We start from the raw sequence: 25,943 nt of genomic DNA on the forward strand, positions 1-25,943 counted from the left end.
AGGGCTCTTGCACTCTGAAATCTCTAAATAAAGCCTGTTAGGTATCATAGTTAAAAGACAGTCATTTTTATCATTATATCTCATTACAAAAGTCACAACTTTTTTATAAAAAAAAAATAAAATGCACAAGAGAGTGGACAACATTCTGCATTAGCAATACTACTATCCAGGTAAGTATTATCCCAATTTATAGAGAAGAAAACTGTGACAAACATGTTAGAAGTGTGGTTCTTACTCTGAAAGCTGTCCCTAACAGTTTCATATTATTCTCTTTCAGTCACTTTAATTTAAACACACTTGGTTGTATATAGTTCATTCCCTTTTAACCTCCAATCTCTTGTACATTTACTCCTAAAAATGCACCCTGGAGGCAGGGATCAAATCATGTTCTTTCTGGATTATAAAATACAATGTATACCTATTGTATAGTAAGTTTGCAAAACTGGAAATGAGTTAGAAGTTCTACTGAAGAAACTATGTACCATGGACTATGGACACAATTGGATCTCCTTTAATTATTTTAATTCTATAGTACTATATTGAAGTAAAAAATCAGTAAACACTTCCTTTTATTACTGATTTCAGGGTATATGGCTCATATGCATACATACATTTTTTAACTAGCATTACAAATTTTTTCTAGAAATAATGGCACTTCAAATGACATCCCCAAAGTTGCTTAAGAAGTCATTGGGCAGGCAGAGTCGAAGAATTCCTAGCTTCCAAGGCCATACAGACCACTAGACTATTCCAAATCCCGTTTTGGCAGTACTGGCCTGTTACAGGCAGGCATTTCCATGTGATATCTAAACAGAGCTTACTTTTTCAGAGGTGCAAACAACTTGTCACTTAGTTTGTTAGTAAGACTTAACAGAGTTTTAATCATTTGAGCAGTAAAAAACAAACATCAGTAAGATGAAATGTGACAAATCACTTTATGGTTCTGGGTAAAATGTTGAAATACCAGGTTTATGGGAAGGCTTGTAAGTGGAAATATTATCTCTCACTATCTAGTGCAGCTGGGAAAGACAAAAAAAGATTTTAAGCACACAGACTGTATGTAGAAGTGATTTTACTTAAGTTGTAAGGCTCCAAAGTCTCTGTATTTCTCTCACTCTTAGAATGCTCATAAATAGATTTATATCTTTGGATATATAGGAAATAGATTTTTATCTTTGAGCTCTGCAGGAACAAAGAACCCAAATACCTCTATTCTGCAGGTGGGAACTCACCCTTTTTGCAGCGAGAGTCTGACTACTTTCACGTAATGCGAGAGATGTAAAGTACTGGACACATGGATCAAGACCGGTCTGAGGTAAGGATACTAACAACAAACGAAGTTCATCTTCTATGGGATAATCCTGCGACAAGCGAGCACAAATAACTCTTAATTCAGTCCACAGCATGAAGCAAAACACAATATAAAAGAAAAGGAACATCTGAAGCAATGGAAGCAGCTACATTAATAAAGTTGTAAAACAGAAAGTCTGGACTTTAGTGCTCTGAAACGTAACTTTAATAGTAACTCCTGTAAAGACTTTGGGCATGTAAAATTCTAAAATCAGCCAGTAGAATGATGAAAAGTAGGCTTTAAACTTCTTGCTTTAGTAGCCTTATTCCAACAAGTCTAGAATGGCAAAAGAAAGGTTCCTCTTGGAACATGAAGCTTAAAAGTTCACCCTCAGCTACATGATAATTTTAGTGCAGCAGCATTAAAACGAACCTATAAATTACTAGTAAAAAATACAGACATTTCCTTTAGATTTTTATCCTCAAAGTATTCATATAGATGTTCATTTAAAAATCCAAGGTAGGTGACAGGAAAACAGATTCAACAAAGTCGTGTTATTTGCCCACAATCATAGAGCTTGCAGTTGTTGTAATCCTTGCTATAGGCAGATAGAGATGTATCTGATGTGCAGAGCAACAGTTGCTGTTAGGATGATTTGCTTCAACTTTCTAAGTAGCAGACTGGAAACTCTTAGCTTCAAATATCCAGCAATCATATTGCTGTAATAGTAAAATATATGCATAACCACACACTAGTATAACCTGAATACCTCCAGGCTGACAGGTAGAAGATAATGTTACAAAGATGAGAAACCCAAAAGTGATAACTACCAATAAAAGCTGGATTTCAAAGTTTTGTTGGCCAAAATGTACACGTATTCTATGACAGGGTCTTCTTCCAGCATTTATGCTGTCAGCATTATGAAAGTCATATATTATGCTTTGAGCGCCAATTCTGTGTATCAAAGAAACTGATACGATGAAAGGATTGCTCACACTGTCATGTATAGATACTTATTTAATACAAAAACAAAGCAAAGTCAAATCTATCCAACAGATATTTGTTCTTACCCAAAAGCCTGGGATAAAGAGATGGTCATACAGCATGCCTAGACATTGAGAAAACCAGGCTGGTAAATTTTACTGTAAGTAGAAAGGATGGGGAGAGCCACATCTCACCTTCAGAATCTCTGAAGGCATTTAGGAATTTAAGACATAGTACTTGAAGCTGTTCTAGATGTTAAATATTTGCTTATCTGATTAATTCTTAGTCACTGCATCAAGGTGTAATGCATTTCAGCAGCTAAAATCCCACTTAATGAAGTTTCCATTGGAATATTATTCAATTAAATCTAAGAAGTACTGTTGTAACTGAAGTAAATTAAAATTTAGTTTATAGTAATAACAGTAAAGCTCATCTCCAAACCCTTTCTATGCCTGCTAAAATCAAAAATAAGCAGATAAAGATGTCAAAAGTAGGACAGCAGAATTTGTGGTACTACATCACAAACTCTGAAAGACAGTGTGTGTGTGTCTACATTAGTGATTCAGCACATTGGAGTTTTTCCAAGCAGCTAAAATTTGCCTTGCATCTACAGTTGGGAGTCCTATGGCACACTCAAATTGTCTTCCCTATGTATATAATCAAGATAAAAGCTTTGTGCCAGCTTTTATCTATGGCACCACACTAGCAGTGTGGTTGCAACATCCTCCAGCAGTGCTCTCTACTTGTGGGATTCTGTCAATAATGAGAAGGCAAACTAGGATGACTGTATGTAAATCTGCTTTGCATTACCTATTAGGTACAGACAGGCAGTGTGTAATTCAGACCAGCGATGGGCACAAACAGCAATGTTGGTAATCATGTAACGTGGACACTACTGTTCTAATCCTAGAACAATAGTGTATTAAACCCCAGTCCTTACTTGTTTGCAATATGCTATTCACCACTGCAGATGTACCCCATGGCTGTATTGCTATAATAAAGTTTCATATTTTGGTCTTTATTTTACAACTCATTAGTTGCTTTAGAACTCCAGTTTAGTGTGGTTACTAACAATGAAAGTACTAAAAAAAATAAACAAGCAACAATCAGCTAATACCTATTTTTCATTTACTTACATCCATTATTTTTGGCAACGGTGGTGGAGGCAGGAAAAATCGAAGGTCGATATCTTTGGACCGAGCCAAACCTATAGCAGTTCTTTGATCACAGGCTTGAGCAACTGTACTGTATTGATAATCTGCAGCACAAGAACTTTAGTGTTAGGGTTAAAACTAATCTTAAGTATTTAAATTGGTCTTAAACGTAGTTTCTGATCTACTCCATAAATGCACTTGAACACAGAAAAATCTCTCCAAAATTAGCTCTGAATTTGTAGTCTCAAATTCCAAAAGGGAAAAACAGCAGTTGTTAGACCAGCACTACACTGAAATGAAATATACCTGCAGGGCACTAATTGTTCATCATAGATCAGTTTGATAAACAGCCTCAGATATCAGCTGAAAACATATGAAAGCAAACATTCAGTACTGCCACTGTGAAAGGAAAACAAGGACTGCAAAACCAAGCTTAACCCCCTGGGCTTGAGTCGAAATTTGGAAGACATCTAAAAATGTTTTTCTATGTACAGTATTAAAAAAACTTGAGCCTTAAATCCAAATGTTGCCAAGACTTGCATAGACACCTAATTTTAAATGATACAGAAAGCTATGTTTCAATAATGTTATTAAAGTCATAAAACCAAGTAACCTTAGAAAAGGCAGGATTGCATCACAGCACAGTTAAGTAGCCCTTCCTTACTGAACATACAGGATAGACCTTCAGTCACCCAACTGAAGGGAAGTCAGGCTTAAATAGTGACTGCTGTTCCTTTCCAAAACGCCCCTACTTTTTAGCTGAAGAAATTGAAAGGTACGTAGTAAAAATCAAGTGGGAAACTGGAGGAAGAGATAATAAACAATTTTTTTTTTTTTTTTTTTTTTTAGAAAAAGTTTAATATTTTCTAGCCTTGTTACTGTAACATAATTGTCAAACAAAACTGTTAAGCCGTTTAAAACACACTTTTCACCAACATTCACAGATTGGGTATCTTTCTTTGGTGCAGATGACAGCTGCAAACTGAAGTCAGTGAAGCTGTACTTTGGACAAGCAAAATATTATATTTATGATAACATTTATGCTTAACAATTCACTCCTAGCTGTCAAAAGCTAGAACGTACTTTCAGCCTTAATCTTCCTAGGGCTCAGTTTGGGGAAAACAGGATTAAAAAAAAAAAAAAAAAAAAAAAAAAAAAAAAAAAGCCCATTTCCCTTATGAGGTTGTTGGCAAAAAAAATTAATGTTTGTAAAGCACCCAAATACAACAACAATGAGCACCATAGTGAACAGAATACAGAGAAAAGGAGAAAACAAAGAGCAACTTGCTTCCTGAGGACTGCTCATCCTATGCGCTGAAATGAGACAGAAGACCTCTAGAGAAAGGATCCTGAGATCATCTGCTAACAGGCAGCAGTCTCTCATGAACACAAGGAGGTTACACTAAATTAGTACACATAACTTCAGTTTTGTTATATCCTAGCTTTCCAATGTTTTCAAACATGCTTTTTGATGTAAACTGGTTGGGGTAATTTATTAGAATTTTAAAGAGGAAAATCTGAAACAACATAAATCCCATCATGTGGAATTGCACTGGAAGAGTAAGAGCTCCTCAACCGATTGGACTACCAGAATAACCAGGGTCAAGATTAGAATGTCATCTGGTTTATATAGACTAATAATGGAGGTGGGGATGAGGCACATACACGCACTACACACAGGCACACATGCCTTTACCTGGTGTTTCATGGATATTGGAATAGGGAGACTCAAGAACCTTAAGTTTGACACCAGGCTTTAGAGGGTGGTTTACATGATAGGAAGGTGGATAACAGGGGGGAAAAGGATAGAAAAGAAAGGCATTTTTTTAAATTTATTTTATATAAGTAATACACATATATCCAATATATAAGTAATTTTATATAAGTAATAACTAGGATGGAAAAATGGCTTACAAATAATACTTCCAAATATAAGTGCTCTACCTCTAGTTTGTTATTTCAAATTGGTAGGAACTTTAAGCTGTTACTACTTATCAGCTCCTAACCAATTTTTATTAACTGAATCATGGCCATAATCCTATTCTTACAGAGCCTTACAAAAATCATTGCCAGAACTGGTGATCCTGTTGGCAGACACAACAGTAAGGCCAAGGAACTAATGAATATGAAGTGCTCTCCTCCACTGAGGCAATGTCATTCTAACTGGTGGTTGTGATTCGCCGGTGGGGAAGTAGAGAGGTGGGCAAACACTGCAGACACACACTCTGTATCAGGGTATTATGAGCAAATAGTTGCTTGAGATGCAATTAAAAAGAGATTTTAGACCAAATTTCAGACTGTATTTACACTCCTTGCAGCAATTAGCATTTTTCCATGTTAGCAGATTTGCAGCAACTAACTGAGACCTTGTCGCATTTGAGATGAATTGGGATACACCAGCATACATTACCATGCCAGTGACTGTTCTTTGCGAGGTCTTGGACAGCCTGCAGTCGGACCTCTTTGTCCTCTGACTGGCTTCTCTTTAAAAGGAGCCATAAGGCACATTCATGATCTTCTCCATCAAATGTGCTGAAGTGTTCTTTACCAGAAAAGAAATAAAACTCAAGTTAAAATTAAGGTGCATTTTAACATTATTACAGCAATATTAGCTGTTAATAGCAATTTGGACTGTAGTATTTTAATATTAAATTAGTAGAATAAGCAATGAAAAAATGACATTAGTAAAATGCTGGTCCTTAAATTAATAGGAATTTTTTGATTCATTTCAGTGGCACCAAGTCAATATCCCATATATTGAGGGTTTTGTTATTTGCATTACACATATACTGGCTGGTACTTACCAACCAGAATTGCCAGGTTTCACCAAGAGCTAGAAATGATTAGCAACTTTGAGGCTCAGACATTGAACAACTAATTTCATAGCTCTTCTGTGAAGGTACATATTGTTATAAACATTTAACTGATAGTTAGATGAGAACAGATAGTAATTTGCCTCAAACATTACATCAGGGAATGCAGTCTCTTAATATGAATTCAAATTCTTATTTTAAATTAGTCTAAAAAGCAGTGACACTCAAAAAGACCAGGCTGCTTTCAGTTAATATGGGCAATTCTGATGAAAGCACAACATACTTTCTAAAATGATTTTTTTTTTAGTATTTCATTCCAAAAAACAGCTTTGGTATACCAAATGCTGGGTATCAAATTTTAACTTTGGTATCAAATTCTAACTTCATATATGAATCTCCAAACCTCTTCTGAAAGGAAACACAGATTCCACTCACACACTCATACTTAAGCATTACTTCTACTACTTACTTTAAGAAATGTGTTTCATACACAGAAAATATATTAATATTCTGTATTAGTACAGAAGATTCCATGAAATGCTACTAAGTAATATTCCCACCACTGTTTGAAACAAAAAAGAAGATATTAAGTTTGTAAGAAAAAATTTTACTTCCTAAAAGACTAATATTTTACTATTCAAAATATTAATCACAGATAAAGCCATGCTTTTACCTACCATTAAAAGGCCTCCAGAGAATTTTAGCTTCTGTTTCTAGAATTTTCCTCACCACTCTATGGATTTCTCTTCTAGCTTGGTATGTGATCCCTAAAAGAGTATTTTTAGATAATTTAAAGTTTGAAGGACAAGTTCTTACATTATTACATCCTAGAATGGCTTAAACAACAAAAGGCCACCATCTTAAAATAAATTCTGCAACAGTGTTGAGTACTTTTTTTTCCGAATAGAGCTCAGGAAATACATCTTTCTTGATATAAGAGTAACTTCAAGAAACATCAAAATATTTGTGCAAACTTAGGAGAGGTCTTAAATGCGGATTTGCAGGCCAACCTATATGCCACAGACTTTCTGACACTTTTCATGAGACGAGGGGTTTCTAACCAGGATTTTCTCTATACTGCCCCTATACACTGCATGATATATATTGCTTGGAGGCAGACAATGCTCAAGTTGCCTATTAAACAGCACTGCTATGACTATGCAAACTGTAAAAGGTTTTGGTATTCATTGAGAAGACAAGGGCTACACACATTTGTAAAAGAATAATAAACTATAATTCTAGAAATATAACTCTAAAGAGAACATATTGTGGTTTTTTTCCCCTTCTCAGGAAGTATTTTCACAAACTATAATGTCAGATAATAGGGGACCATCCTAAACAATTGTTCACATCATGGTCTATGTATTCAGAAACAGTAAGTCTCATAAGCTGTTAATATAAGAAAAATGCTTCCTTTAAAGATGCACAGTTTTGATTTGGGTCTTTATACATTATTTCATCTATTAGATGAAAGTAAACTGAAAGCTAAATTAACATATAAAATGTTGTAATAATCTAACTTCAGTGCGTTTCTAATGAAGCATTAGACATGTACTGGCAGATAAATTTGGGTGCAAGGCTAATGAAATAAAAAGGGTTTGTTATGCTTCTTGATCCATACAGGTTTGCTGAGACTAGTGACAGATGAAGCAACCCTGTAAACAAATGTCAAATCTAGTCATGTTGCCAAGTGAGAACGATAAAATGGGATTGTATGCAAGGATTCATGAAACAAGTAGTTTACACGATAATCAATTACCTCACATCTCATATTACTTTAAAACAAAATATAATAAAAATCAGTATTTCCTTTACCATTTGCTTTTGAAGGATGGAAAGTTGAAAGTGTACTACACATACTTTATGCTACTCAAGTCTAATAGTTGCATTTCAAAAAAAGGACAAAAATTTCATGTCACTCCAGGCCATGCAAAGTACAAAAGCTAAAGCAGCATAACTTGAAAGTATTGCATTGAAGCAGAGGAGCAATATTCTGGTGAAGACATTATGGCAGACAGAGACAAGGTTCTCCTCTAAGGACCACTCATGGCGTTAAGGGATAGAGGACCGTGCAGGGGCACACCATAGGGAGAAGTGTGGAAGGGCAGAATTGCAGTGTGGCTGGATGCCGAGATCCCACACTGCACTAGGGCCCGGGAATTTGATTACAGAGAATGCTGCAAGTCACGCAGGTCACAAGGCCGTCAAATTACCTGAGTTTCCAAACAAGCCTGCAATGGAAATGGCAGAGGGTGGATTAAAGTGCCTAGCATGACAGAAAGGGAGCTGCACACCACTGGGAGAATATCCAGCTATGTCTGGTAAACTAGTATGTTTGCTACTGATATTATCTGGTTCTTTTTTATCCTCCCAATATATTTGAAACGCTGTTTTCTTAAGCTTTTATTTTTAGCATCAGAAGAATTATACATCTTACCTTGATATTCACTTGGATCCAGAGAAGTTGTACGTACATACACATAGGATTTAAGCTTTTCTTGATGTATAGCTTGAGTATCAATTTTCAGTAACTTCTTTAAGGACAGAACTTCATATGTAATGAATACAAAACCTCTTTAAATAAAAGAAAATTGTGCATGAATATCATTAAAATATAAAGAAGATGACAAATATTTGTTAACAATCATTTTGGTATAAATCAGCCTTTGTTTGTAAATACCAGATTTTACCAAATATATAATAGCCTGCAGATTCTTTCAATTTAGCACAGCAAAGAAAAGAATTTAAAATAGTTAAAATAAGTAATAACTACAAGAAAATATGCTTCAAAAGTATGTTCTATCATGTCTAAAGGTCCCTTAATGTCATCACATCTTTGGAAAGTTACATGACTTAAAATTTTAACTGTATATGTAAGTTATATGTATGCTTCTTAGTTACAACTTACCCTAATACGAGTGATCCAGTTACTTTTGCAATTTTTCCTTTAAAAAAAAAAAAAAAAATCAAAAAAAAAAAAGGTTGTGCGCATCATCTCAATATAAACAGAGTTAGCATTTGATTACCAAAGATAATAAGAATTTCAGCAATTAAAATTAAGCCTTTTAGCATTTATTTTTCTACTACTCTTTGATTTTCAGGAAATCAAAACCTAGATTTCCAACAGAGAAAATGGCATTCAATCATAATTTCCTGCTCTCCTAAGCAAGACAATAAAACATTATCCTGCCAGTGATACTTTTTTTCTTTTTGGGGAGGCAGGGGTAATATTGCTATGCTATCAATTATATTCATTGCTCAGCAGCAAGAATCACTTATTCTGTCTATATCATTAGCATTCACTTGGAACTCCATACTATTTTAAGGAGTTAACTTTTTCTTATATGACTTGGATATTTCTTCAAGGTATATGAACACACACAGCAGAATATATGTTCTTTGTCAAGTCCTGCAGGAGGTCCTTAAGAAAATACTTTTTTTTTTTAAAGTAATTCTATCAAATCTAATTTGTTAAGGCAAATATCTGGAATAACACATTACATATACTGCTTCCCCTTTTAAGTCTAAGGATTTTTGTCAGATTTGAGCTTTTTTGCCTGGACAAAGTTGAGATGATCACCTGGATGTAAAGATCTCAACACAGAGAAAGTCTGTTATTACTAGTAGCAGCAAACCCAACGGAACGCATCTCACTCTACCATGAATAATTCCTTTTTCTCAGCAAGAATTGGAGATTTGCCTCACACCCACTGCCACTAGTTCTGCCTTTGCGGGACTTGAAGAATTCTGGCATGGAGACAAGAGGCAGCTACATGCTGAAGAAATAACTTGCAGAGAAGGTAAAAAGGCAAGAAATGCAATGCTCACTGCATAGCAGAAATGGAAATATCCTGTCTTTTAATGCTGGAAATTAAACCTTAGAATCCTAAGAATATTCATTCTATACAGAAGGAGCCAAGGAAAGCAGAAACTAAGCAGGGAAGATGGCAGAACTACAAACAGTAAACAAGGAGGAAGAAACAATAAAAACGAAGTTTAATAAAGAGCTGTCCTGGGCATTAAGGTTTTATGGGTGCAATTCATTTATGGCTGTAGGGGGGAAAAAGTTACAAAATTGACTGAGTTTATGATAGCTTAATGAGATTGTACTTTGGGGGGATTCTTATCTTGTATTTTTATCCGCCCCTTTTTCCCAGAAGCAAGTCTCCAACAGGCATGAACATAAACTCCAGAACATGAACCAACTGTAAATCAGTGCGAGGGTATTCATCCGAGAGATGTGAAATACCCAGTTCACAACAGTGACATGTTGACAATGAAACCTGCTAAGGTCATCTTACTTTTCACTATGCTAAGCATGGTCAGAGACAGGCATACACTGCAGGAAAATATAAAAGCTTTCGATCAGAAAATATTCAGGGACTTGGATCTTTTTGTATCAGTTAATTATGCAAGGTGTCATACCAATAATTTTTTTTTTATTAAGACCTCAGATTGATCTTTATGGAACTACAAGAACTACACTTACTGATATCATTCCAGGGTAGGTGGCTTTTTGTGGCTGGACCAGAGGTTCCTATTTTTCTACAGCAAAATATACAGTAAGCAGCCACTGACATTCTGTACATTCAAAGAAAAAAGAAAAAGTTAATTATTGATTTGCAAAAGATAACAGATAACCTGTAGCAGGTTTTTTTCCCCCTGTCTTTTCACAACAAAGGTCATGATAAACACTTTTTGTATCATTTTAATATTCTATATTAAAGCTCTACTTCAAAAAGTCTGTCAACTACTGAACACAATAGTCTACATTTCAATTACAACAAAAGTTTAAAGCAGTGTTTCATACAGTTACATGTTACTGTTGATTTTCAGTGAGTATGTACCTCCAATTAACTTCTCTGCTTTTAAGTCCCCTTTCTCATTTCTTGGTAATTCTCCCTTAAATATCAGACGTGGTCACATCTTCATCAAGACGTCACTCAATATCACACATGCTTTAGTACAGCTTAGTAACCAACTACTTTGAAAGTTCATAATTGATTCTGTGTTATGAAATAAGCCTGTTATTTTGATTAACTGGGCTCCAAGAACTAATACATATTTTTATCTTTTAAAAGCAAATCAGACTAACATTTGTAAGTTTCTTCTGCTGAAAGAGTTAAAATTCAAGAATGCAAAAAACTCTACAGTTAATAAGTATTGTTCTAAAATGCTCCGACTCCACGGGCTGGTGAAACTCATAGGGCATGCTTACACATAAAGGGCACATATCATCCTAGAAAAATTCTTAAATGTGTAGAAGAGAAACCTAGAAATAGCCATTAAGAGGAGAAAATTTTCTAAAATTAAGACCAGAGCAATTCAACATTACAAAGGCAGTATATTGGCAGACTTAATTGCACTGCATTAATCAAACACTGAAATCAAACATGAGGAAAAATAGAAAATTGTTCAAAACGCAGTCACAAACAAACCCACAACACATATTTTAGAACTATCAAAGTTTTGAACATGTAGGCAAATTTGCAACCTAAGACAATTACTAGTCTTCTCAACAGCAATATGGTTTCCATGATGGTAGTATCAGAGTGCTTCAGAAATATTAAAGCATTTATTTTTCTGATATACCTATGATGCAAGGCAGTGACTTTTCTCCATTTTAGGGATGGGAAACTGAGTTGAAAGAAGACATGCTGCAACTTCCTTATACAGTCTAGGTATTACCTTGCATCTTTTAACATTAACTGAGACTCTTCAGGAAGGACTGTAAAGGCATCATATTCTATACCTCACTGATTAAGGCTGCATCTTAATCTCTGCACAACAAGGTTCAAAGAAAGTACAGCTGAATTAGTCAAGCCTGAAAACCCCAGGCTCTTTAGGCCAGGCAAAACACCAATTCCTGTTTCTACTGCTCACACTAGCTCATTCAAACCACTACATCATGCTGCACAGATGTATTGTAAGCTATTTGTGCAGGATAACAAGAGATGTACATCCAGAACCATGCATCTTCTCTGGCCCAGACTAGTTTATTTAGTATAAAAACACCATTTTTCCATGCATGCAATCTATACATTGCTTTTAAAAATTACTAAATTCTTTTACCTCCCAGCAATAATTTTCTTTTCCTCTTTGTTGAATCGTTATGAACACTTCTGCTTTCTTGATATACACAAGTTGCACAGGAAATGTAACACCACTTATAGCAGAGTTAATCTACGGCCACATCCCTACATGGAAATTCACCAGTAGATGAGCAGCTGCTCCCCAGCTCCATTGCTCTTAAAACACTATTGGGGAAAAAAAGATGGTAACAAACTGCAAGCACAGCTGCATGTAACTGATGGGGTGAGAAATGTGCACAAGCTTCAGGATGCTACACTAAATAAGTTATGCCAAAACCACTACATTTTGAAAGAATTTGTTTACATTCTCCCTACTCATTTCTCCACTTAACTCACAAGGCATTTACATATTAGCAGATGTTATTCCCTTTACCTTTTATTTATATTTTTAAAAAAAACTTACCTAAAGTTAGGAAAATATATAATGCAACTCTGGCAACCCACATGAACAGTCAATTATGACCATTCCTTCTGCTGAAGGCTTCACCTCAATTCTTAATAGATACATGCAGTATTTTAAGTGCAATGATTATGCTGAATCCATCCCAGAAAGAATATTACACATTTATAACAATCGTAAAATACACACAAAAATCTGTTGCTGCATACATTGTAGAAGTAACATGAAATTCATATTTTATGATAGCTGAAGTTTCAATGTGTGCAGCTATGCTGACAGAAATATTGAGTTACTTAAGTTAATTTATTTAAATATATTTAAAAATACATCACCATCACATTTAACAAATGATTGTACTGGAAACAGTCATTTTTAATTAAAAATGTCAAATTACGTCACCATATCACCACAATGACAATTAATTCCAAATCATAAAATATCCTGTGTGTAAATACAAAATAGATATATACTCTGAAAGTGATTGATTTTGAAATACGGAGTCCCCAGTATTCTCCTTGAATTTAAGGTGATCTCTTGAAAAGAAAAGAAAAGAAAAGAAAAGAAAAGAAAAGAAAAGAAAAGAAAAGAAAAGAAAAGAAAAGAAAAGAAAAGAAAAGAAAAGAAAAGGACCATATATTGCTGTTACTGTCAGTGTCCAGTTCCTCAGACAGGGGATATGTTTTTGCTTCCTTCCATTAATATGCCTTCTTGCTTTTCCTCTTTCCCCCAAAGTTTTGATTTCTCCTGCTTTCCTGCTTGTGGTCAGGAGATTTTGGAAAAAATATCAGCATTAACTCAGCACTGCCACTAATGTAACTTTTTGGCATCCGAGATTTCAGCATTGTGATTATCCATTCATTTCAATAGAGTATACAACACAATGAAATATGCTTAAAACTAATCATCAGCCCTCTTGAGAAGCTCAAAAAAATGGGAAAACCTGTTTAGCCCACAGTCTTTTCTTTAATATCTTCATTCAGAAAAAGGTAATAACCACAGACAAAAGTGCTTTGCAGCATAAAAACACCTGCTTTTTTCATCCCTAGAAAATAATTATACAGCCAAATCTTCCTTACGAAAAGATTTTTATTCTGCTTAACCACAGTCTAAAATTTTAGTAAACATGTAACACAGTAACAGCAGTACCACAACTCCCTGAATTCAAAACATCCATGCAAAAACACAAGGGGCCAAAGTGAGTAGCATTTCTTTGTTATCAGACACCTCGGTTCAGGTCTGACCTGAGAACAAGTACGCTTAGGTATATGCAAGTCTAACGCAAAAAGCCCCATTTTCCACCCTACTCCACAACTGCTTCAACAAGCTGCTGAAGTCTGCAACAAACTCCTGCACTGGGCTACACCGCGGTATTAACGCTTCCTTCCCTACAGCAGCGCAGGGCCCTAACAGAAAGGATAGATGCAGAAATACTGCTACGTCGCAACTTGTGTCCATAAAAAAAAACAAAAAAAAAATAGGCTGTTCTTTTGCAATGCAACATCTAAATGGCCAAAGGGCAAAGCGGGGATAACCCTGTGCTTCCTTCCAAAGGGAAAACCGGGCTCGCTGCCTCTTATACGCTCGCACAGAGCAAGCAGCGTCTCAAACACCGTTTTTGTTTCTGGATTTTTTTTCACTGAGGGCTGGCCGCCCCCGGGGGGGCTCTCCAGGCCCGGGGGCCGAGCCGGGGCGGCAGCGCACCGCCGCTGCGGGCGCCCGGCCCCGAGCTCCTCGGCCGAGGCCTTAAAAAAGTCTTAATAACAGTAACAGCGTTAAAACAGGAAAAGCCCCTTCGACATAAACAAGCACACGCCGCCCCTCAGCACGCAGTGACGGCGGAGCTGGGGGTCCCGTCCCGTCCCCTCCGCTCCGCTGAGGCCGGCCTGCCGGAGCGACCCCCGCCCGGCCGTTACCGCCGCCGCGCCGCGCCGCCGCTACCTTCCCCACCTCCGTCTCGTCTCGCCTCGCCTCGCCTCGCCTCCCCGCGCCCGGCACCAGCGCGCCCCCGTGACGCCGGCACACTTCACGCGGCTCGGCCAATCCAGAGGCGAGGGCAAGGAGGCGGGGCCGAGAGGGAGGGTGGCCGCGCATGCGCTCTGCGCGAGGCCCGGGCGGCGGCAGGTGCGGCGGCGGCTGCGTGGCCGGCGGGCGGAGTGCGTTCGTCGTCCGGGAAACGGCTGGTTGGTGGCGGGCGGGCGCGCGCGGAGGGACGTGCTGGGCGGGAGCCGCCTGCTCGCCGTCCCGGGCGCAGGTTGGGGCTTGTTTCCCGCCCCCCGCCTCGGCCGCCTTTCGCAAGGCCGCGGCTCGCCCCCGGTCGGCTGCAGCCCGTGGCGGAGCTCAGCGGGAGCTGGGCGGCTCCGGCGGCCGGCAGAGGGTGGGCTGAGGCTGCCCTGGCCGCTGCGTGCGGCGAAGGGAGGCGCCTTTAATCTCCGCTGCCTGGCCTGGTCCTGCGCGCCCGTCTCCGGGCGCCCCTTCCGGCCGGCTGGCCCGGTAACCGGGCAGCGCTGCGGGCCCGGGGGAGAGGAGAGCGGCTCGTGCGGCCCGCGGCCCCCCCTGCCCGCCTCGGGCAGCCCTGGCTTCTCGCCGGCCGCCGCGACGGGGCGGGGGCTGCGCGCCGCGGGCGCCTGCGCGCGGCCCTCGACAGCTGTTGCCGCTGCCCCGCGCGAGTCGTTGGGCCCTGCGGGGCGGGGGGGGGAGGAGAGGGTCCCCGGCCCGTGGCTGTGGTACCGGTGTCTGGGTGTGGGGGTCTGTCTAAAACCTGGCCCTAAGGTAGGCCTTTTCTGATGGTGAGGTTTAAGTGTTTCTAGGCCTCTGTTTGCTTTTCTTGGCGTCGTTTTGAAGGATCGCTCAGTTCAACCAAGGCTTTGTTTGTTTTTCTTCCAGATTTCCTCTGTTTGCGGGTGTAACCCAAATCAGGACTACTTCTTATTACCTGTTCTTTTTGGCCTTTGTAAGAGACCGAAAAGATGGTGAATGTTCTGAAAGGTGTTCTGATTGAATGGTCAGTATTGTAACATCATTCGTCATGGCTCCCTGGTGATTTCTTTAGTGGTAGAAACATTCTAGGTACTTTAAGAGCTTAGACCAAAAACTGGAATTGCTCTGAGAAGCAGTGATACATAACCAAACAACCAGACCAAAGAAAAGCATTACGTGGTTTGGGGAGAAAGAGAGGCAGTTTTAGGTAATCCTAATTCCAAACCACTTTTTCCCTTCCGAGATATTGTTGCTTTCCACTTATGTTTAACCGTTAGATGTTTCCTCTTGTTATCTATATTGTTTGCAAATTCTTGTTGTTCATGAGCAATATGTTTCTTTACTAGTTCTAGAGGGAAATGAGTTTTTTTTTTTTTTTTAATTAGTTTCAGTCCAAATTCTGGTTAAGGCTGACATATGTGTCTGTTTGCAGTTCATACTCTAAAAAGAATGTGCTTGCAATTTGTAGAACTAAGCTATTTGTGTATGTGTAGTAGACATTTTTACATGTAGTCTGAAATCTCTAGACTAAGGATGGAGTAATTGGTTACTCCAAAGTAAAGAGAAGCATCAGTCAGGATTTGTGGAGTCATCGCCTGGCATTATATGGCATATGCTTTCTGCTGTACATTTACATTGTAAACCTACTAACATAGATTATAACTGCACAAACATAAAAACCCTAAACCTCTTATTGACATGTCTGTTTAGTGCATACAGCTGTGTGCTTGCTACGGCTGCGTTCTGAGATGACTGAATGTGAGCCAGCTCAAGTACGGATGTCTAACAGCCATGCGTGAGCAGCTCAGACTCTGAATTCTGCTATAACAAAAACTTATCTACTTAATTTTGGCTCCTTGCTGGTATGTTAACAAACCTTCTGAAGCATGAGAAAGTGTCTGGATGCAGGTGATTATTTAAACATATTGAGAACAGAATTGGTGACTGACAGTGTAGAAAGTTCTGAAATCTCAGGTAGTTAGGAAAATGTTGTGTTTTGCATCTTATTTAACTACTTATTTTACATTTTCTTGCATATATGCAAGTAAATTGCTCAAGATCTGTGTGTTCTTCTCCTTCAGCTCCATGGCCACATCCCACTCAGTATTAACAGAGTACTTTATAGATGTTTGCATGCAGACATTTGCAGTTCTTCCACTCACCTGTGTTTCACTCTCCTAGGCTCCTAGCAGTTATGATACTAGAAGAAAGGGTACAGAGACACTGTTATCCTAGCTGTGTGAAAACTAGTCTGTGAGTAATGCCTAACATCACACAGGCTGCTCATACCAGCTAGGCCATATATCATACCATCTGGTACTACTACTTTGGGTCAGTAATGTACAGCTGAATGAAACAAGCCAAAATGAACTTTTCCCTGCCCCTAAGGAAAGCAGGATGTGGAGGAGTTGGGAACCACATATTTCTGGTATCTGATTTTTTCCGAACTCTTCTTGTGGTCTGTTTCTCTCTTGATGTGAACGTAAACTATGGCTTCTCTGAAGAAGATATAGCTTACAGGCTTTCCCATTCTTCTTGCCTCAAAATTATTTTGTGCTTTGCAAACTTATCTTCTTGTTCCAGTTATGCTTCTACAGGTTTGAGGCTAATATTAAGGATTACTTTTGTGTCGCCTGCAGGGCGAGTATGCAGAAGGGATTTGTTTCACAGTGAGTGCCTTTGCACCATATGTACTTTTAGGTAATGGAGAATTGGTCCTTGTGCATCATTTAAAAGGAATTACTCCAAGAATTCTTTTTAAGATGTTATTGCTGATTACTACGTTGGCAAACCAGCTGCATTCATCATTTTGAAAGTATTTTGAGCCATCTAGTTCCAATTTTCTGCATGTATTCTTGCATCAGTGGCCATAATCAAATACTCAGTTTTGCCAAAGAGCCTGCTTTTCCTGTTTTGTGAAAACTAGTGTTGTTGGACTGATATTGACTTCTTCAAAATTACAGTGAATCAGAGTTCTCTGCTTCTATTTTTTAAACTACTCTCTCTCTATCTAGCTGCTTAATAGAATGCAGCCATTTCTGTTATGCTGTAATTTATATACTTCAAAATGTTTCTACTTCTAATTTACATGCTGACATGAAAAAGAAGCGACTATTCAGTTATGATGTGAAAAATGTACAGTTCATAAAAGACCATTTTTTTTCCTGTGCTATATAACTTCAAGCGAGGGGTGTGCTCTCTTGGGTTTTGGTTACCCTTAAACAAAAATATGCTTTAAGAAAACATGTTTTTTTGGTGCCATTTCTGAAAATAGAAATGGAAGTTTAAACTCACCTTGTTAAAGTAAATTCTTTAAGCTACTTCTTTAACAGCAGCACACTGGCACTTCTCTGCCTATCAAGCAACCAGCTCTTCTGTTTGGACTTTCTTATCAGTTATATTTTAATCTGTGAATTATTCCAAGGGGTCATTATTTCTAAAGAGAAGCTTTTGAAAAAGCTTCATAAACTTTTGTTAGATTGTGAACTATAAGCCATTCTTGAAATTAATGTTATTTCCCAAACAACATTGAAAATGTCCTTAAAGACTTTTTTGTTTGCTTATTTGCTTGCTTACTTGTTCTTAAATTTATTGTATTACAATGAGGTGGGATCTGATGCGTATTTGTTTCTACAGTGACCCAGCTATGAAGCAGTTTCTGCTCTACTTGGATGAGTCAAATGCCTTGGGGAAGAAGTTCATCATACAAGACCTGGATGAAACTCATGTCTTTGTATTAGCTGAGTTGGTTAACTTCCTCCAGGAGAGAGTGGGCGAGTTAATGGACCAGAACTCCTTTCCTATTACTCAGAAGTAAAGACTAGAGAAATGAGATGACTGCGAGTTTTGGAATAGTGAATTTCAATAGATTGGGTTGTTACTGTTCTAATAGATATACTGTGGTTAGCAAGTTCTGTGTGAAAATGACTACTTTAGAAAATGGATCATTTTCATAGATGAAATGTTCTTGAATTGGATTCTAATTCTCTTTGAAAGATTATATCTTTATTAAAATGATACATCAAGAAGATTTTTGATGCATGCTGTGTTCCTTTAGGATTTTTATCTTTCTTGTGAAATGGTATGACCCAAAAATTAGAGTGGTATTTCTGTATTGGAATGCTATATGAACTCTACTGACATGTTATATTCCTGTGGAATTGATTAAATCTGGTTATCGTGTGACTGACAGAATGTAAAGAATGTCTGTTAGAGTATGGTCTGTGCTTGATGAAACATCCCTGTAAGTTGAAAGCATGATCTGATGAAATCAGATGCCGCTTTAACATAATTGTTTTTATACGCCATAATGAAAGTTTTTTTTTCTTTGGTCAAGCATTTTATAGATGCCCCTTAATACTTACCTATGTGTCTGAGTATCAACAGTAGCAAATTAAAGGGAGAACATTAATGGGAGACTAATCCTTTAAACACGACCGCTTGTCATGTTCCCTCTTCCCCCCCACCCTGCCAGGTAATAGCTAGTCACAATAAGGTATGTGAACAGGAAGGGGGAAAGACTGCTTGCTCTGCCTATGAAAAAGAAAGCTGTCTTTTTATTTTTGTTGTTGTTATTTCAGCTTAACTCTTTCTCCCCTATTGCCCTTTATAAAGAAAAGTTCTCCATTTGTAACTCACTGTCTCACATTGGGGCAATAAGTACACTAGTATATAATGACAAGACTTGTGAAGATTTCCATCTTAAAAACATGGCAGATATAGAATACAGAAACAAAAATAACATGTATTAACCTTTCTTTCTTTGTTATCCAAAGTTCTTCCCCAACGGACATCAGAGAGATGGCATCTTTTTATCTTTAGAAAAACAATTGTAAATAGATAAAAAATGGCTTTATAAGAAACAGTTTTCCTTTAACTGACTCTCCCACCATTGCTTTCTTGCTTGGTCAGTAAATGTCAAGTTAACTTTATTTGTTAGCTTTTTGATCCGAAATGTGAAATTTTCTCCTGAAGAGTAGCTGTTTCCCAAACAAACAAAAAAAAAAAGTCCTGCAGAATTGCATGTATTCAAGCTTATAAATTTCTGGATCAGTAAATAATCCTTTGGAATTTAGTTGTGTGTGTTTGGGGGGGGGGGGGAGTTCTTTGTTTGTTTTGTTTTTTTCGAAGGTTTTCTTCCCCCCTGCTTCTCTCTGCTTGTACAGAACAAATACTTTGGTCCAAATAGTTTGGTCCCTTAGTTCTGCAAGTGGATGTTTCCACAATCACATAGCTCAAGATCCAGCCACACATCTTCATTTGAAATAAACTGTTGAAATCTTTTGGTACCTATGTAAATGAGAAAGTCCCATTGAATAGAGAGTAATAATGATTTTTGGTTTCTTACCTCTTTACTGAGATGTTCAAACATTGACTTTGCAACTGTAATCTTGCAGGAGATTATTGGATGTTCTTTTAATGAAGAGATAAGTAATGTATTTTAAAATTATGTGATGGATGAAGGCAGTTCATTTAAGTGGCTTATATTCTTTCTTTGTAATCCTAGTGTATTTTTCATCCGAACTTTGAAAAGTAAATAATTCCCCTCTCTCTTCAAGTGGTGGTCTCTGGAAAGGCATGTTAGAATTGCACCTTCTCTGTTTAGTGGATCTAATGTTACAGGTGCATTGTGATTTTTTTTTTTTCCTTTTGAGTCTTTGAAAATTTTTTTGTAGTTTTCATCTTTTTCTCCTGGGTAATTCTACAGCCTTATTGTTGCATTACCTGGGTTTAAGAGAGTATTTCCATATATATTTACAGTGATATATGACTCATGTAATACAGAGGGATAGAAGCTCTAAACTGTAAACTAAGCAGTTATATGTGCATCCTTATTATACTTTCTGCCTTCAATCTTTGCAGAGCAAGTATTTATGGATTTGAATCTAAGCCTGTCAAGCCTAAGATCCTCCCTGCAACCTGACCAGGCTTACCTCATTCTATACTGGAAGGATAAACAAGTTGTTAACTTGTTCAGTTGTTTTTTTATTCATCTTTTTTCTTCATGAGGTCTAAGGAGTTGAATCCAGTGTAGTTTCTAGGGAAAAGGCCTCTTTAATCATATCTTAGGTCTGCTTTGTTAAAGTCTACTTCCAATACCTGAGTTAGGTTCTAGAAACTAATATGGCTGTTTCTTGCAGGGCAGCATGCAAGGAAGCAACCATATAGCACAAGATTTTTGATTATGACCCATAATTTGCCCAGTAAAAAGTCATATGGAACACGTTTCCTAGATGTGCTTTAAGTGTAAATTTGTATTTATTACCCTTCATTCATTGCAGCAGAACTGCTAGTTCTTTCTGTGTGAGACACCTCGGTCATAGAGATGATACCCATAAGTAACTAAATCTAGGCCTGAGACCTAATCTACCCCAACAGAGGCAGAGTGAAGAGATAACTGGCATTATCCTAAGAGCTTGGGAATCACTGGTCTATGATGAAAAGGAGTTGCTGATAAATTCACTAATGAACGTTACAGGATACTCAGGTACTTTATTATGCTCTTGCCACCGCTATTGGGGAACAATGAACATTTGAGCGTACGAAAACAGCTGACAGTAGTTTGCACACTTCTGTGCTTTATTGGATTTTTTTCATTCTGCTTGGGAGTCTCTCTCAATATGCAAATATATTAATTTTTGAACTTGGGCAGAGACGCTAGCAAGAATTTAAGGCAATTTGTGATGGCACTGAAATACTATACTGCACGCTTTCTTGAGTTTAAATTGAGCAAAGATTTTTTTTTAAATGCAAGTTTCTCTGTTACAAAAATTCCACTTAGAGATACAGTAAAGATAAAGCTCTAATAAATTGTAGATAGAGACTATTGGCAGGAATGCTTATTGATATTGCTGCTAAAAGCTCACAGGAACAGGTATAGTTGCATCTGTTAGTTTTGTAAAGACAGATATTTTATACTTTGACTACTCTGACTTGTAAGTCCTAGTAGTAATCTGATGTCAGCCTCAGTGGAAGTACATAGTGTTTTACAGGGAAAAGAAGGAAGTCACTCTGATGTTTAGTGTAATGTTTGTTAACAGCTTATAAACTGAACAAAACTGGTGTATACATTTAAGGGCTACTCTGTTTAAGTTTTCTAGGTATTCTGCCTGTGGTGCTGTTGTCAGCACGATAGCGTGTGTTTGCTTCCAAGCAAATGCTGAACAAACACATAGGAAAGTCTGCTTTTGTTATTGAATGCTAATTAGATGGGTGCTGTTTGATTTCACATAGAGAAGCCTGATATACTACTCCTTTGTGAGCTGTTATGAGTCCACTTATGACTTTATATGGTTTGACATGGACACAAGTACACATTTGAATCAAACATTGATAGCATTGTGTTACTGTTAGAAGAAATTCCTGTTGTTTTGTCAAAAAAAAAAAAAACCAACCCTACAACCAGGGGAAACCAGGGGAAAAGAAAGTTAGGATTTTTTTTCTTTAATCCCATCTTTACTATTGTAAATCCCATCTTTACTGTTTTCTGCTTGTTTCTCTTTCCATTGCTCTTTCCTTATGTCATTCCCCTCCATTCTGTCTCAGTCATATTTCATGTATGCTTCTACTTTCTCCATTTTTTATTTTTTTTAATCTGTCCTTTCTTTATATTGCTCTTTCAGCAGAATAATGGAAGTTGTTCAGGATGTCAGTACTGGGCTTGCACAGAGACATCTCATCCTAACTGGTGGAGCTAGTAATACTTTCTGGGTGAAATACTTTTTTTTTTTTTTTTAATTACAGAAACTTAGAATGTTTGAAAAGACCCCAAGTGACTATATAGGTTTTTCTTCTTCTGGCATGAAACAGCATTTTCCTGTGAGATGCACATCTAGCCTGTTCTTAAAAACCTTCAGTAAAAGGAGATTTCACAACCTCCCTAGTTAGCTATGTTAATTTTAATGTTTCTAATGGTATATCTAATTAAAGTTTCCCATGCTGCACATTAAGTTAATTTCTTTCTGTATTTTCTTGGTGAATGCAGCGGACAAGTGATTAGCTTTTCCTTTATGAATATAATTGAAAGACTGTGTTTTGGTGAGAGTATTTTCAGCTGTGATTTCTATATTCTTAAAGAATTCTATATTTTCTCTCCCTCTCCTCCACCAGTTCATATCCCCTGCCAAATGTAGGGAAGGAGAGTTTGGCTTGGCTTCTATGTTCATGCATGATATTCCTGTACATTCCAAAATTACTTCATCATTTCTTTGTCATTTTTGTAATAAGCTACTGAAAAAGAATGCAATCTCTAGTAAAAGATATTTTCAGCAGTATTCGGATAAAGGAATACTGTTACAGCTTTCCCTGTTCTTTGGTGGAAGAGTTCTTAAGAATGGATTCTGTAAGATTATTTCTGTCCCTGTTGTGCCACGTATTGCATTACAAACTGGCATTGCAATCCTGAATTGTACAGCTGCATAGGTGCACAATCAGTTTGCTCACTGCAAATGCTTGCAGGTTTTTTTTGAGTGGTAAAGTTCTAAAGGGTTTTGGCTTTTGTTTTCAAAGAGATGAAACAGCCAAATTATTTTATCCAATTTATAGTGGTCAGGAGTACCATCAAACTTACTACTTCAAAATTAGGAAGCAGGTAATTAGAGATGTACATCATGGAGACATCAGCTAGTTTTTGTTCTCACCAGGTAAAGTTTTCCTTCTCACTGCAGAAGTCATGGGGCATGCTGTGCATCTGAGCTGGGAAGCTTGTTTTGTTTTACATTTCCTATTGGCAAAGCAAATTTCTACATGCAGGTATATGTATTCTTTCTTTTATCACACGCTAGATTTTTATAAATTCACCAGTTTTCGTGGTGCATGTTTTCAACTGTGGAAAAAACTGCTGACTTCAAGTACTGTTGCATGTAGCTCTAAAGCACTTGGTCTTACAGATAGAATGATACAAATGTAGGTCATAGGATGATATATACTTTATATATGTGCTAACCAAGCCAAAATTAATTTCCTTTAAAATATAGCACACGATGATATACAATATAAAAGCTTCTCAGCATTCCTTTGCAATGATCTTATTTGGGGCAAGATTCAAGATTTAAGACCCCCGAAGCTAGGGGTTTATGTTCCTGTTATGGTCACTGGAGCTGAAGAAAGATGTTCAGCTTATCCTAATGTAGACCAGCCTAGTGACTGATCAGCTGAATCACTTTCAATTGATTATATTGATTAAGGACTCAATTTAGTTGCCCCCACATGGGTGTCTAATGCTCTTTGAGATGCCATGGGGTATCCTGTCCAGCTTTCAGCTTCTGCTTCTGTAGGACACAGATCTGTCGTATGTCATGCCATGTCTGAAACCCATGTGGATATGTTGGATATCCTGTGGCATCTCAGATGTTACTAGGTGCCTGTGTGTGCAAAACTGAATTGAGGTCTAGATCTCCAATGACTGTAGTGAGAGCTTAAGACACTTAGAGCATATGTAAAAACCTGCATGTAGATACCTTAATTTAGGTATCTTGGACTAAATCCTGCCCTTTGGGTTTTCCCTTCAACTTATACTGGTAAAGTCTTTATATCATATATTTTGCTAGCATGCATGTAGGTATATACACATATATATAAACATACTTTGGAAGGGGAAGAGCAGTCTTTTTTTTTTCTAGGTTGTATAAGCATTTTCATGTGATCCAGTAATTCATGTGGTATGGTAAAGGAAGTCCCATAAGTCTTCAGAACTCTTATATATATGTATATATGTGCAATGCATTAAAAAAAAAAAAGGCTCTGGGACTGAATAAACTTGGACCCCAGAAACTCTTCTGTGGGTTGTTGGGCTTTTTATATATAATCCTGGAAGTTGTATGCTTTTAAAATGTATAAATTGTCCAGAGGGAGGAAAAATAGATGCTAGCTTTAAAAATGTGTTTTCAAAACACTTTGAGAAACTTATCATTTACAATTGCAGATTGTGCGTGTTTTTGCTGGCTTTCATTTGGGAGTGAAGTATTGTCAGTGGACAGAGCTTGATAAATGAACATTGAGTTATCTCTTAACTTTAGTAGTTGGAAACAGATTTGAAATTGAGAATAAAAGGCTAAGGACTAAATGACATTAAATTACATTAAATAGGTCATTGTGTAGAGTAAACATCAATGTCAACTTTAAATATGTTTTGCTAATAAATGTGTTTAAATGTGTTTTCCTGATAGAGTTACTGTGGTTAGAACTGTAGCTGGTGACACTTTTGTGCTGGTATCTAGGATAGGAACTATACTCTGCTCAGGTTGTGCTTGAACCTTGAAAATAGAGCTTGAATGGTAGACTTTTCTCTTACTTTGGGTAAAGCAGCGAATTTTATCTTGATGGTGTTCTGCTGTTAGGGGTCGAGCTGTTGCTTAATTTTTTGCTTTCAGTCTGAGCTGAAAGCATCCAGCCCACTGAAGGAAGAGCATGATAGAGTAATCATCTGAAGTACTTTTGTTTGAACTTCATTCTTCTTTATTGCTATTTATTTGTACTTTTTAGCTCTAAATAAACTTCTAAGCTCATTTGATTGCGTCTTGTGATGTAAACAGTTGCTTTTGAGTAGTTACTGTAACTTTGGACAGGTTTATAAATATGACTTTCATTAACCCAAATGCAGAAGTCAGTAATACTCAACAGAAAGATGAGAGCTAAAGCAATATAAAAAAAGTTGAACAATACCAGCAATGGTATTCTATATACGGCAAAAGAGGGACAGAAATCGAAAATGAGCTTCCTGTTAAAATAAAGCAATAGCCCCTGATCATTTTTATTGAAAATATGACACTATTTGGTGTTACATTTTTTGTTCAAACCTCAGCTCTTGTTTTCAAAACAAGTTTGTTTATTAATGGTCTTCAAAGAAAAATTATGTAATATGATCATTGTACCACAAAAGCAATACCCCTCAAATGCTATTACGTATTTAGATACTTTCAGAGTTTGTGGGATGGGGTTATTCTGGAGACTCTGAGTAATTTTTTTTTTCCTTTTTTCCTCAGTGTAGGGGTTGGCTGTACAATGAAGAAGGCCCAGAGTTTCCTCTTTCATGTAAACTCATAGGGATAGTAATGAATTTCTTGGCTTGTTACTGATGTATAAGTCTCCTTCCCTTTTCTCTAATACAACAGTTAGCTAAGGGACAATAATTGTCCAGTGCAGGAAAGGAGGGGATAATCAACAACCAGCAGAGAGAATGGATGTGGCCTCAAATCTATGTTGAAAGAAAACTGAGAGAATACTTCTGGGAAT

The 25,943-nt window shown here is 37.4% G+C and overlaps 1 protein-coding gene across 5 annotated transcripts in view; it reads right to left on the minus strand.

The window, feature by feature from the left end:
* Positions 1–14,733, minus strand: part of SERAC1 (serine active site containing 1) — a 34,498-nt gene extending 19,765 nt beyond the window's left edge. For 3 of the 5 annotated variants that reach the window (XR_001294893.2, XM_013959130.2, XM_067293607.1), the window contains exons 1-7: positions 10,732–10,843; positions 9,151–9,187; positions 8,680–8,816; positions 6,920–7,009; positions 5,840–5,971; positions 3,412–3,533; positions 1,233–1,361 (exon numbers count right to left, since the gene is read on the minus strand). Coding sequence is in view for 4 of the 5 variants with exons in the window: in XM_013959130.2 (XP_013814584.2) it covers positions 1,233–1,361; positions 3,412–3,533; positions 5,840–5,971; positions 6,920–7,009; positions 8,680–8,816; positions 9,151–9,187; positions 10,732–10,831 (747 nt within the window). In the remaining variant the exon portion in view is untranslated. Of the gene's footprint in view, positions 1–1,232; positions 1,362–3,411; positions 3,534–5,839; positions 5,972–6,919; positions 7,010–8,679; positions 8,817–9,150; positions 9,188–10,731; positions 10,844–12,314; positions 12,500–14,681 lie in introns of those variants that run through there. The other 2 variants (XM_067293608.1, XM_067293609.1) reach the window with 2 other exon arrangements.
* Between the last annotated feature and the right edge of the window lie 11,210 nt (positions 14,734–25,943).

Source organism: Apteryx mantelli, chromosome 3 (assembly GCF_036417845.1).
Source record: "Apteryx mantelli isolate bAptMan1 chromosome 3, bAptMan1.hap1, whole genome shotgun sequence".
NCBI lineage: Eukaryota > Metazoa > Chordata > Aves > Apterygiformes > Apterygidae > Apteryx > Apteryx mantelli.